The sequence below is a fragment of the Carassius auratus genome, chromosome 7 (genome assembly GCF_003368295.1).
Source record: "Carassius auratus strain Wakin chromosome 7, ASM336829v1, whole genome shotgun sequence".
NCBI lineage: Eukaryota > Metazoa > Chordata > Actinopteri > Cypriniformes > Cyprinidae > Carassius > Carassius auratus.
The window spans coordinates 14,434,427-14,448,603 of record NC_039249.1 but is presented as its reverse complement, the minus strand read 5'-3'; the positions used below and the strand labels follow the sequence as shown (position 1 = coordinate 14,448,603).

At 37.6% G+C, this 14,177-nt stretch overlaps 1 protein-coding gene across 2 annotated transcripts in view; it reads left to right on the top strand.

The window, feature by feature from the left end:
* Positions 1–14,177, top strand: part of LOC113106033 (nuclear factor of activated T-cells, cytoplasmic 3-like) — a 66,077-nt gene that overhangs the window by 27,605 nt on the left and 24,295 nt on the right. For both annotated transcript variants that reach the window (XM_026267557.1, XM_026267558.1), the window contains exons 4-6: positions 10,462–10,661; positions 12,505–12,677; positions 12,822–12,962. In XM_026267557.1, coding sequence (XP_026123342.1) covers positions 10,462–10,661; positions 12,505–12,677; positions 12,822–12,962 — 514 coding nt within the window. The remainder of the gene's footprint in view (positions 1–10,461; positions 10,662–12,504; positions 12,678–12,821; positions 12,963–14,177) is intronic.

Here is a 14,177-nt window from a genome sequence, read left to right as displayed (position 1 = left end):
TTATGGTTTTCTTGTGCAAAAAAAAAAAGAATAAAAACTGCAAAAGGGCCCTAAATTGTTTATCACTCTATTTTTTTTCCATGGTTTTGAGATATATATATTTTTTTTATCTTAACATTTACATTTATGCATTTGCTTGTATTTGCTTTTCTTCCAAAGTGACTTATATTGCATTTAAGTTATACATTTTATCAGTTCATATTAGGGATTGGGGTTTTCTGCAAATATCACATTCGAATATTTGAGCTCACAAAAAAATGAATATTCGAATATTCGTTTATTTAAATTAAGTTTAGTGAGACAGACGTGATTTTTCAGCAACATTTATTGTTTCCGTCATTTTGAACAAGCTTACACACAATAATTTTGAATATTACACGTTGTGTTTTGTAGCTGAAATCCTTTAACAATGCGTGCAAACAAACAAGAGTACAGATTAAAAGCAACAAAAAAAAAAGTGAACAAAGAAAAAATTTAAAGCAGCCTGCAGCAACAGGCTATTGTAGAACGTAGCCTACACTTAACTTTGAAACTTTGAAACTGTCAGTAAATATTTTTTGCTTTTTTTCTATTGTTTTACATGTTCTTATTGAGAAACACGGGCATGTAAACATGATCGGGGGAAAGTCGGCTCCTTAGTCTGTTAACAATAAGGCCGGCCGCGGAGAAAATGCACTCTGACGGCACAGATGTTGGCGGGACTCACAAATAACTGTGTGCTAAGCGAATAAGTTTTGTGGAGCGCTTCGTGTTTTTAGTTTCACCACTGAATGGGATCCTCATCTGGTGGAATACATGGCTCTAGCAAGAACTGTTCCCACTCGTCTCGGCTGGACTCTCTGTAATCATCGCTGAAACACTGGCTCAGCCTTTTCCGACGAGTGGGCATTGCATCTTCTTCATCGTTGGTGACAGCGGCTGCATCCGCGCCACTCGCATCAAGGAAAAAGTTTTTTTTTTCTTACTTCTCTCATGTTTTCATAGAGAAACCTGAGATGTTTGTGCCGAGGGTCTAGGGCTGATGAGAGTAGAGGAGTTTTCTCTGCATTCTCCAAGTTAGCGGTGTTTATTCGTTGCTTGAGAGATGCCTCAACAATGTTCTTGAATTCGGTCACTTTCTGTGATTCTCCGCGTCATATTTGAAGTACTGTAGAAGACAGACCGCATTTCTTAGGGCCGTTCACTTATCGCATCTTTTGTGTGTTCAAGTTCGTTATTTCCAATGTAGGCGCGCGATATGCGCGCTCATAATGGAAGTGTCGCGGTCGTGATGCTCATCGAGTTAAAAACATCTAAACTTTTCAGAATGCTGCAAGTGCACCACGGGTCATGTGACAAGAACTAAACATTCAGCTTCATCCTTTCCCGTAACAACGTTGAAAGCTCAGCCAAGTTGAAGGAACAGCTGATCACAGCTGTAAATGGATTGCCATTGTGAAATAAATTTAGTAGCAGAGCTACTGAAAGCGATTTTTTTTTTTTGTGCTGCAAATCCATTTATCCTTTGCTGAAATTTCTGCATACTCATGGAGAGATGCTTAGCAAGCTTAGCAACGGCAGACGCATCAGGAGAGCTTCTGCCCGAGCACTTTGGAAAGAAGGAGAAAGGGTGCGTCTAGCGTTTTCCACGCGTTTTTAGGCACTATGTGTGAACGGACACTTATTCATTCATTCATTATTTTTTGCTTGCATACATCTTCAAATATGCCGTGGAGAAATCACAGAAAGTGACCAAATTAGGTTAGAGGTTTAGAGAGTTAGAGAGAGAGAGAGAGAGAGAGCGAGCGAGCGAGAGAAAGAGAAAGATAGAGCGCGCGAGAGAGAGAGAGAGGGAGTCTTCGCTCACCGTCTTCAAACAACACGAGCGCTGTCTTGCTCTCTCTCCCTCGCGCATATTAATCAATCGACACGATGGTGTCGATGTTTAAATCATGTAAAATGAGAATGTAAGTGTGCTCACCCCATTTTTGTTTGTAAGAAAAAATTTGATTAGATTTCATATCACAATATATATCGCAGAAAAATAAAATATCGCAATGTAATTTTTTCCCAATATCGTGCAGCCCTACCATGCGGTGTTGTATTTATAAACTCTTCAGCTTCTGTAATAATTTTTTCATTATTTTTTATATTTAGGCTACTGTAGCTAGAAATGTAAGTTTATTTCATATTTCTTTGTTCTGTTGTTTTTGTCATTTTTTCTTCTTTTAAATATGAAAATAAAATAAAAATAGCTGTATCGAGATCATGATATAATATTTCTCATGCCGTGAAATCAGATTTTTCTTTTTGTCCACCCCCTGCATTTAATTTAATAAAATATAAACATTATTTAGAGTAATCTTCCTTTATAAACGTGTTATATTTACATGTGCACATACAGTTTTAACAAACTGAGAAATAAGTTGAGCAACATGGCTTAGTTTCAGATAACATCATTGTGAAAAAAAAGATGGCTGACCTTAGTGACCCTCAGACCTCACGGTGGGTGATTTTCATTGCTGATCATAGATGTTTGTTTACTGTTAAAGTTTTGCTCGCAATGTGCTTGTCTGGGGAGCAACCCTGTTGTCTGTATACCCTTAGGAGTGTACGGCTGTGTGTGTATGGCTTTTGTTGTTGTACAGCCTGAGGAAAAACCCATCAGGCTGTATCTGATGTGGACTGAAGAGTCAAGAGTAACATACAGAACAGTGAGAACGGAGGGGGTGAGAGAAGTACACATCACAGGAGATGTTGTACTCACTGTATACAGGTGTTTATATCTGGATGTGTTTGTGTGAGAGTCGTAGCAGTCCTTTCATACATGCTCTGTGTGTGTGTATATGTGAGAGAGAGAAAGTATGTGTATTGACCTTATTTAAACAACTGGTTGCCCAGCCTCCTGGGTGCTCTCCATGTGTATACCTCTATTTTTCCCCCTTTACGCCCTCTCTCATTGACACACACACACACACACACACACAGGCATATGTTGTGTAAACACTGCATCAGTGAACAGACTTCTTGCTGTGTCCAGTAAGCACAGAGAGCATGTCAGCACGAGTCCATGTTTCGAGGCCAGAGGCCACAGTGTGTGTGTGTGTGTTTGTGTGTGTGTATGACTGTTTATGTGTGACCTTGAGTCTCCTCCCCACCCCCTCAGGCTCAGGTTTACCCACACACACACACACACACACACACACACACACACACACACAATCATACTCCTGCATGCATACACACGCACCGGCTGGCCCTCACCATAGCAACCACAGAGCAACACAGGGAAACAACTTGCCAGCAGCGGGTTGGAAGGAGAGAGAGAGATAGAGAGATGGAGAAAGAAGAAGGAGTGAAGAAAGAGATTGAAGAGAATAGGGGAAGGAGACTTGAAACTTCAAGGGAAATTCAAGGTTTAGAGGGTGTGTAAAGGGAGTCAAAGCATGATGAAACATGCATCCTCAAGTACGACAGCACAAAACGTGCCACTTCCCACCAAAACATGCACTGCACATGCTTTTTTATACTTTAGGCTGTGCCCTCCTGCTGTTTTTATATGGCGTTATTAGGGGTGTGCCGGTTTCAGAATTGGTGATGACGGTTATGACGTGAGTCAAATGTGACGGTTCATAACATAACCGTCGCGGGGGGTGGTGGGGGGGTTTAGTGGATCTGCCGTAGAGTCAATTGGTTGTTCTTGGAGATAGCGGGTTAACTCTGTGTCAGCGCGCGCTCTGATCGGCAAAGGGACAGAGATTTCAGACCTCCGTTTATTAAGGAGATCTGTCACAAAACTCATCATCCCCGCCAAAGTTTTTTGAGCAAATTTCAAAGCCGCACCCGCCCGCCATCCGCTGATTGTTTTGTGGTCTATGGCAATGCAATGCTTTGCTGATGCGAGCCGCAAAAAAAAGCCATTGTCTGTTCTAGAAAGGATGCAGCAAAGATATTTAATGCTAATGTATGAGGCATAGGCCTACGCTGAGTTTCATTTATGATGAGATGCGCTCTAGTTCACAGTGCAGTGCAAGTGAACGCGGCGCGCTGGTGCTTCCATGTCACGGTTATCATTGTCTGCTATATTTGCTTTTTATTTATTAAAATACACGCAATTGGTTGATGAAACATTTAGATAAAATTTGTACAAAACGAAATTCGTTTTTAAGTAAAGTTTTATATAAAGCAAAATTTTATGAAGTGGTAAATATCATGTCTGACAATTTACAAAACTTTATTAAGTGGTAAAAACCATGTCTCCCGATATATTGCGCATCTTATGATCCTATCTAAAAAATGAAAATAATTTTTGATAAAAAATGTTTGTAAAAAATATTTTAATGACACGGTTTTGGCGGTTATAGAGTTCTAATGACGGTGTTCAACTATAACCGCCGGTCTCACAGTTATATACTAACCGTTACACCCCTAGGCGTTATATGTGTGCCTCATTCCTGAGCGAGTAATTGTAAGTTTTGAGCACCGAGAACTATATTTTACAAGCACATTACATTATATTTTGAACAGAAATTAACAATTGCAAAAAAAAATTAGTTTGAACAAAGAAAAAAACTGCGCTCCTGTCAAGTGCTCAACTCTTGACACACACTCGCTCAACTTATAACAGCGTTACAAGTGTGCCACAAAATCAACCAATCGGAAAATTAAAGGTCAGTTGTGATTGGCTGTTTGTCTACAATCAAATTGCTAGTATAACCAAAGCCCACCTGGTCCATGTACGTTTTGATCATTTCATTTCCTATTTAGAATTCAATAATGAGAAATAGCTCGTTTATTTGTTTTTCCGTTTAGTTTAACAAACAAAAAATGCTCAATTTCGTATTTTTTCGTTTGGGGTTTACAAATCGGTTTATGGCTTCAATATTTCATTCGTACTTGTGGGCGTTGCTTAAACGCCGCTTTCATCTGATTGGTCGAATATCTCCACCTTCAGCTCGGTCTTTTCATTCTTTCAGACAGAATAAGAGTCAGTACGAGTACGGCACTGTAATGTCTGAAGCCACCACTCAATGTTAATTAGCATAATATTTGAATCGGATATTGCTAGACACATAATTCGTCCTGCTGCGACTTGCAAGTCACCCCTTTAAATTATTTCTAGGTTATAGTATTGTATGAATATTGTCCCACTGTAAATACAGTGCAAATAATTCTGTCTCCTTGGATAAAAAGTGGAAATAAAAATCAATAATAGACAAAACAGTTCCATGATAATATGTCTGTAACAATTATTACTCTCGTCTTGTAAGTCTAAAGGCACTAGGTATGTGTTTTACATTAATAAATAATTGTGAAAATTAATTAATAGTTACATTTATGAAATAAATTGGTAATATTAGTTTTGTGTTTCTCTTCTTATTCTTCTTCGTTGGGCTTGAGAAAGCCAACATATATTTGAACATTATTATTATTTATTATGACCTTAAAGCTGCGATAGGGAACTTTTGACACTCTAGCGGTTAATAAACAGAACTGCTTGCGTGTTGCGGAAGAACAGGAACTACTTCTCTCTGTTTATGTCTATGAAGAATCACAACGGTACTGGGTTACTCCGCCGCGGTACCCCCGAAGCAATCTAAAATAGTCAGAATATAAACACTTATTATAGGTGCACCCTAGTGATTCAGGACAAGCCAAAAACACGGTTTGGAAAATGGATTCATGGTGTACTCGCTTATTATATACATTTTTCTACATTTTGAACACAAACAAAGTTACGGACCGCAGCTCTGATTGGTTGTTTTCTTACCGGGAGCGGTCTGTAACTGCAAATGACAATAGGGCCACTGGGAGGAGCCAGAGGAGCTTGATTTTTTTTCACAGATTATCTGTCTCATATTCTACTGTCAGGACATAATGACAGGTTTAATAAATATTTTTAAAAAAAATTTTTTTTACAAAAGTTCCCCACTGCACAGATCTTCAGACTCGTCTGACTCGCTTTGCTGTATATCTGGTCAGACGTACCTTCCCAAGAAACCCTAGTGACTTTTGTTACCCGAGCAATGAAGGCCTTAACACTTTATGTCTAGTAGAGGGGGTGACAGGATTTCTGTTTACATTTTTTTAAATGACAAATAAATACATGAAGTTCATGTGTACTGCGATGAATATGCCATATTCATGTACAAGAATAAACTTAACACTTCAAGCTGTACAACTACTTAAAACTTCCCAATCTGGCTTTTTCAACCTATCTCCACATTTGTTTTAAGATATAGTTTATTCATTCTGGTTTATGCATTTAATGTTTGTCCATCTGGAAATTTTATTTTATTTTAAGATGTACTAGGTGTTGATAAATCACATGCACTGAATGTAAAGAGCTTTGAAATTAATCTTATTAGTTATTGAATTCTAAATAGGAAATGAAATGATCAAAACATACACGAACCAGGCAGGCTTTAGTTCTACTAGTGATTTGATTGGAGACCAACAGCCAATCTCAATTGACCTTTAATTTTCTGATTGGTTGATTTTGTGGCACACTTGTAACGCTGTTGCGAGCATGTGTCAAGAGTTGAGCGCAAGTTAATAGAAAACAAGCAAATACATTTGAGCACAGAATCATTTTTCTTTGCTCAAACGATTTTTTTTTTTGTAATTGTTAATTTCTGTTCAAAATATGATGTGATGTGCTTGCAAAATATAGTTCTTGGAGCTCAAAACTTACAATTACTCGCTCAGGATTGAGGCACACATATAACGCCATATTTTTAGACCATCTGATTCTGTTTCTCTTTTAGCCCGCACTGCAATCAGAAACAGTTGGAATGAGACGTCTTTATTTAGTCCTCAATATGAAAGGCAACCCAGGGAGGCTATTTTTGCACTGCTAGCTTTATTCCAGCTATGGGACATGTGACTCTTCTTAATGTCAGCAGTTTAATATAACCAGTGTCAGGGAAGGGAGGTTACAGGAGTGCAGGGACAGTCATCTGGTGAAATTTCACACAAATGCACACTGTGGATTTCTTGAGCCCTGCAGATGTGATGAGAGGATGGATGAGAAGAGGTTTTCTGTGAGACATGCCGCAATCACTCATTAAAGAGTCTTGGTTTTTAAGCTTGTTTGTTATCTGTTGTCCATGCGCACCACACCTCTCCTAGATTTTATTCGGGATAATAAGCAGGAATGGAGCAGGGATATAGTCACTTCACAAAACACATGATGTCCCTTTGCTTGAAAAATGAATCACTAAATCCACAAAACTCTTTATGACTAATAGTTTTTTTGAAAGTGGCGGGGGAAACAGCTTTAACACATGTACGGTAGCTTTCAAAAGTTTGGTCTCAGTAATTTTTGAAAATAATAAATACTTTTGTTCAGCAAAGGATGCATTGCATTGATCAAAAGTGATTGCAAAAAAAAGTAATGGCTGCTGAAAATTCAAAATAAATTGCATTTTTAAATATAAAAAAGTGATAGAAGAAGAGAAAGAAAGAGTGCAGTGGTCTTGCTGAGCAACAGGCCTTCAGAAACTCCTCGAGAATGTGGCGCCATGTTGCTGCTCTAAATGTCTTGAAACTGAAGCCGTGCTTCTGAAGGCAGTGCTCTGAAACTTTGCTGAGGCTGCAGCATGTTCATGGAATTTCCAAAAGTCATAAATGTTCATGGCCTGATGTATCATCTTGTAAAGTGATTTTACATTATAGTGCATCATACTGACCGTACTGGGTTTTAGATACTTAATTTTACAGCATTCCTGATTGAGTTGAAGCTATCTGGTGACCTTAAAGTGAACATGAAATCAGAATTGACACTGTTTACTTTAATAATACATGCTCCTGGTTCTATTGTGCATGATTCATCAGTGCTTTTTATTCTAAACAGAAATGTTTGTCTTCATAATCTTTCATCAAATGTAATTACTGGCTCCATTACGCTATGAAACGTCTACTCTTCAGGATCCAGTCAGTTCCCAGTATTGAATGTTTTGTTTTACTCGGTCAGAAATATATCATAATTTGGAAGGAAAATGGATTGTGAGTGTGGTTTCATGTTTATTTAAATCATATCATAACATCAATAAAACGGTAGAGGAAAATTCACCTTTTGACATTGGCCAGAGTTTGCAAATTAGACTGATTGGGATGAATAAGCACTATGTAGATGTATCTTGCACACTGTACAAAACTAGAAAGCAGCCATTCAGAAGTCTGGAATCAGTGAGATTTTTTTTTTCTTTTATAAATAATTTAATTCAAGAAGGATGTATAACATTTATGAAAAGTGACAAAACTATAATAATATAAGCAAGAGGACCGTTTTCAATCTTACTAATAATCTTGCTAATAAAGACTTCTGGCTTTTAATGGTAGGGCAAGTTGAGCAAATTTTTGTGTGAACCTGGCAACCCATTTCACACACACACACACACACACACACAATGAGAACTGATTGTCCAGTAAAGTTTGCAGCTGTTACCAGGGATGGTAGACATTCACCACTGAAATAAATCTTACATGTACATGGTGTTGGCAGGGTCATGGTTCATTTAAGTTGAGCCCTTCACCCATTTTAGGTCTTGAAGCATAAACATGACCTCCGCTTCTGAATCCCCCGCCCTCTCAATGCACTGACCCAGAGCGAGCCCATAAAAATATAGAGTCCAGTATATTCAGTCCTGGAAAAAAGGATGAGGCAAAGCTTTCATGAAGACTGAGCCATAATGCCCCATTTAGCATTTTTTCTAAAGTCGTCTAATTTAGTTCCGAAATACGGTAACCATGGTAACACATTACAATATGTTCAACTGATTACATTAGTAAATGCATCATGAACTAACAATGAACAGCAAATTGTTTTACAGAATTTTAAAACCTAGGTTAATGGTTTTTTAAATAATAAAATAAAAGATGAAAAACGACCATTCATTGATAAATCATGCTAGTTCAGAATACATTAGTTAACATTAAATAATAAAATTAGTTAAAAATGTATTATTATATCCAGAAATCAAATCAGTCAATGCCAAAAGGCTTTTTATTGTTATTTTATGTTAGCTATTGACCTGTACATATAGAAACTTATTGTAAAATGTTACCATTAATATTTTGAAACCAAGCATACACTTTTGGTTTAATAATTTTCTCAGTGACGCATGTCTCCAAGTGCAATAAAACCATGCTGTCCTGGGAACTACATGAACCAAATCCCACCACCATCCAAGTCTTCCGTTGTTCCCTGATTCTCTTTTCCCCACCGTCCGTTTCTTTTTCCCCTTTCCACAAATATCTGGCTCTATTCTCAAGACCCGTCAATTTATATGTGAAGCATGTTTTTCTCATTATTGTGTTGCTGTGGTTGGCTTGGTCCTTCCGTTACCTGTAAGTTGGTCATCTCTCTCTCCGTCTCTCGTTTTTTTTGCTCTTGTTCCCAGTTTCTCTCTCTTTTTCTGCATTGGGTCAGTGTTTGCCAAGCATAACATTTCAACAGTAAAGAGATTGTTAGGAGCCTGTGTGCTCAGCCTAAGTAACACCCTCCCACACACGCATGTCAGCGGAATAGCTCCCCTCCGTTTGTGAACTCCTCACCTGTCTGGGAAGCCTATTGGCAGGTCAAACATGTGTACATACTGCTGAATGGGGCATTGCACCGCCACACTGGCTCCCTGTGTCTGAGGTTTGCATCGGACACCCTGGTGTGCATCACCAGGAAGGAAAATGTTTTTCTGAAAGCTTTTTGTTCTGGAAAAGACTTCAGCGGCTTCACAGAATGTTGTGTTGCATCTCATTATTCACATTTTAATGGGTTTTTCACTTCCCTATTTCCATTTTCAGTAGATGAAAGTCTTGTTTATACTATTTTAGCAGCAGAAGTAGAATGTCTTTCATGGTTTTGTTTTTCTATTCTCACCTTTCTACCCGCTCGTTTTTCTTTCCTTTAATCCGGTTTTTGTGTTTTTTCCCTTACTCATCGCTCGAAAACGTGTCTTTAGGTTTCTGTCTGGATTTTAATTACTAGCTGGAGTGTGTTTTGAATTCGTCTTGGAAAAAGTGGGCTAACGTGTGATATTAATGTGCATGGATGAGGATCTGGGAAGTTATTGCGCACTTGCAGGGTTCTTCAAATGGAATCATATTGGGGGAAATAATTGTCATGCAAATTGCCATTTGACGTAGTGCTTCCACATCGATATAGCCTGTCAAAAATATCTGGTTTGGCTACTAAGTGATGCAGGGATGACCATTTTGTAGGCCAACCTGGAAGTTACCATCACCATTGTTCCTTTAAAAAAAAGAAAAAAAAAAGGATCATTGCCGAAATTAAGTTTCTGTTCAGTCATATTCCCGTTATAATTTATGTTATGCTTCATATCATTGTTTTCATAGCAGTTAATGTTGTCCATTAAAAATGACCTTAATCAAGGGCCATTAAAAGTCCTGCTTAACAATTAACTTTTTTATTTTCATGGAAATAAAAAATGATTGTGACTCACCTCTTCACTTTTTTAACAGCTTGTTGGCTACAATGAGAAGCCAGTGAACCTGCAGATGTTCATCGGGACAGCCGATGACCGTTATTTGAGGCCGCATGCATTCTACCAGGTTCACCGCATAACAGGAAAAACTGTGGCTACGGCAAGCCAGGAAATTATCATCACCAGCACAAAGGTTCTCGAGATTCCTCTCCTTCCTGAAAACAATATGTCTGCCAGGTACCTGCCAACAGGTCTTCACTTCAACATCAATCTAGATTCTCTCTCACACACACATTAATATACATTTGTTTTTCTGTTATGGTGAGGACTTTCCATTTTACTTTTGTTTTTAATAATATTGAGTATCCCCCAATCTACCCATCCTTTTTGCATTTTAAAATATGAATTATTTAGTTCAGGATGATAAAGCTATTGTCCTTGTGGGGACTGTAAGCTGCTCAACACAGTGTAGATGGTTTTAGGTAAAGGAATTGAATCATCACAATGTAGTGAAATAGACAGAAACTTTAGAAGCCATATTTCCAAAGAGCTACGGTTTCTATCAAAGATAATGATACTTAATATGGTTACTAAACCTAACCATAACTGAAAACACTACTGGATTGGGACATTGGGACAGTATTGGATATTGATTAAATATGAGTCCTTTAAATCATGAGAAACTCTTCATGTCATCACAAGCTGATTTTCTATGTGAGAGAAAACCTTTTCAAAAATGTGTCATTCACAAGTGGAATGAAACCTTTACACACACACACACACACATACACACATACATCAGCACTCATTTATCACATATATACTACTGTTCAGAAGTGTGGGACTAGTAGGATTTTTGTCATATTTTAGAAAGGAGTCTTGTGCTTACCAAGTCTGCTTTCGTTATATAATATTATATCTTTACTATATAATTTTCAGTCTTTACTGTCAAATGATCTTTCAAAAACTTTTTAATATGCCAATTTGGTGCTCAAGAAATATTTCTTATTATTATCATTGTTGAAAACTCTTATGCTGCTTAATAATTTTGCAGAAACTGAGATACTTTTTGTAGTATTCCTTCATGAATACCCTATAGTGAAAAATAAACTAAAATTGATTTGAAATACATTTATTTACTACTCATTTACTACAAATACATTTACGTAATTATGCGCTTAATAAAAATACCCTGCAGTTGTGATTTAAATATACTTAATTGGTTACTGAAAGTCTGCTAAATTGGAAAAAGTCATTTTATGCTTAACGCACTTTAATTGTGCTGAACTCCAACTAAAGATATACTGAAGTTTATTTGATTGTGCTAAAGTGGAACTATTGCGAGTATACTTCAGGTGCACTTTAAATGTCTTATATTGGCTGATATTATTGAAAGATCATACAGTCCTCATCAATAGTGACATAAATACATATTTTAGGCTTAATATTAAGACATGAGAATTTTGTAAAAATAGTACTTCAAATAAAGTTTAATTAAATTAAATTAAATTAAATTAAATTTTTAAGTTTTTTATTAGTATGTCAAGTGATGTATCAGTAAATATGTTAACAGATGTGAACTATACTTAGTATGAAATAAATGTAATTTTTTTAAATAAGCTACTTTTTTTGTAAATGAACATCAAAGATTTGACTGTAAATGTCACAAATCTAATTATACCTTATTATTATTTTTGTTGCATTCTTGTATTCATGTTGAACAAAAGAAAATCTTGCTGACCACAAACTTTTAAACAGTAGTGTGAATTGCAGTTATGTTTAATTAAATGTACAGTATTTATAGAATGGGAATGTTTCTGATTGAAAACAATAATATCTGCCTTTTTTAACAAGCACAGCTTAAACTTTGAATTCTGTGGCAGCTTTTAATGTGCACTGCAATTAAAAATATTCTTATTTGTTATCAGTAATTTATTAGCTCCATAATGGAAAGAGTATAAAACGAATCCAAATGACTTGGAGCGATTAGAACTCATTTAAAAGCTTGGCTGGATAGGTAGGATGAAGGAACCGTTATGGATACTCCTCTCTCAAGTGTTTCTCCTGCTGTGTTTGTCAGTATCGATTGTGCTGGAATCCTGAAGTTGAGGAACTCTGACATTGAGCTGAGGAAAGGAGAGACTGATATTGGACGGAAAAACACTCGGGTCCGTGTGGTGTTCCGCGTTCACATCCCACAACCCAATGGAAAAGTGGTCTCACTGCAGGCTGCTTCAATTCCAGTGGAGTGCTGTAGGTTTCATACACACACATAGAAGAACATTATATTTGTGTTTATATTTTTACTGTATACTGTATGTACTTTTTTGTTATTATATTACATAATATTACTGTCTAATGTAAATTACTTTCTCATCTGTATCTGTGGTGGAATAGCCCAGCGCTCAGCACAGGAGTTACCTCAGGTCGAGAAGGCCAGTATTAGCAGCTGCCCAGTGAGTGGAGGAGAGGAAATGCTCATCACTGGCTCCAACTTCTTCCCTGAGTCAAAGGTCATTTTTCTGGAGAAAGGTCCTGGTAAGAATCAATGGAGTTCAAGTGCTATTTTAAATGGGAGTTTCTTTTCTCCATGATTTGGCTCTCTCTGGAACACTTGTTCAGTCATTTTTGTTTCATATTTTTTCATTTTTAAAGAAAATATGAGTTTCATACAGAATCTCTTGGGCTTATTCTTCCCACATATTTTTCTCACTTTATACATAATTTAAAGTCAAATCAATATTTCTTATCCATTTATTAATTTATCAAGTAGCTATGCACTAAGCTACAGTCAGCAGGTCATTATATCAAAATTAACCCCTTTTAGGGTGATATTAGATCCCTCCACTTAGTATCAGTACTTGCATTTGGCTAGTACTAATTCCTTTTAGCAGGTTGCTGCAAGCACAGCTGAGTATGCACTGCACATGTCTTCATCATTCACTGTGAGCAAGTATCGCCTCCTCATCTGTCTTACCCACAAGGGTCACAGTTAAACCTGGACTCATCTCTGTCTTAGTGAAGCTAAACCAGCCTTCTTCTTAAAAACAGCGAGATCAGGCTTTTAGTCAAAGTCTGTGTGGCTTTGGGAAACTGGAGCGACGGGTAAAATGTGAGGGAGTGTCGATTTCTCACTTCTCATTTGAGAGCGGAATTTGATTGTTGCTCGTCTAACCAGAGTGATTTATCTTCGCTTTATCAGCATCTTGACCTCCCACGATTTCCCTTCTCCTCTGAGGACACTGTGTGTGTGTGTATGAGAGACTGTGTGTTAGTGTGAGTGTGTGTGCACGCATATGTGTGAGTGCAGTTCAGCATGAACACACCTGCACACCTACACACACAAACACCACTGCACTCAAGTAAGCGCTCACTACATTAATGCATATAGATATATATATATATATAAATGCACTCTGCACACACCTACATCCAAACTGTGCTCACCCCATAAACACACTTGCAAGTGCATTGTGCACACAAATACACAACCTCATACTTTATGCTTGTAAACTTACTTATAACCTTTGTCACCCCCAAAGCGTATGCTCTCTCTCTCTATATCTACACACACACACACACACGCAGACACTAGATTTATGGTTGGCCGTATTGTGGCATGTCACTGTTGTTCTAGAGCTCACCTGTAGACCTTAGCATCTGCTGTAAGGATGACTCAGAGGTCAGCAGGGTTGCTCTGGCTGCAGGCACACTGCTGATCACCCGCTGGATCCAAGACACAAAGTAAATAAT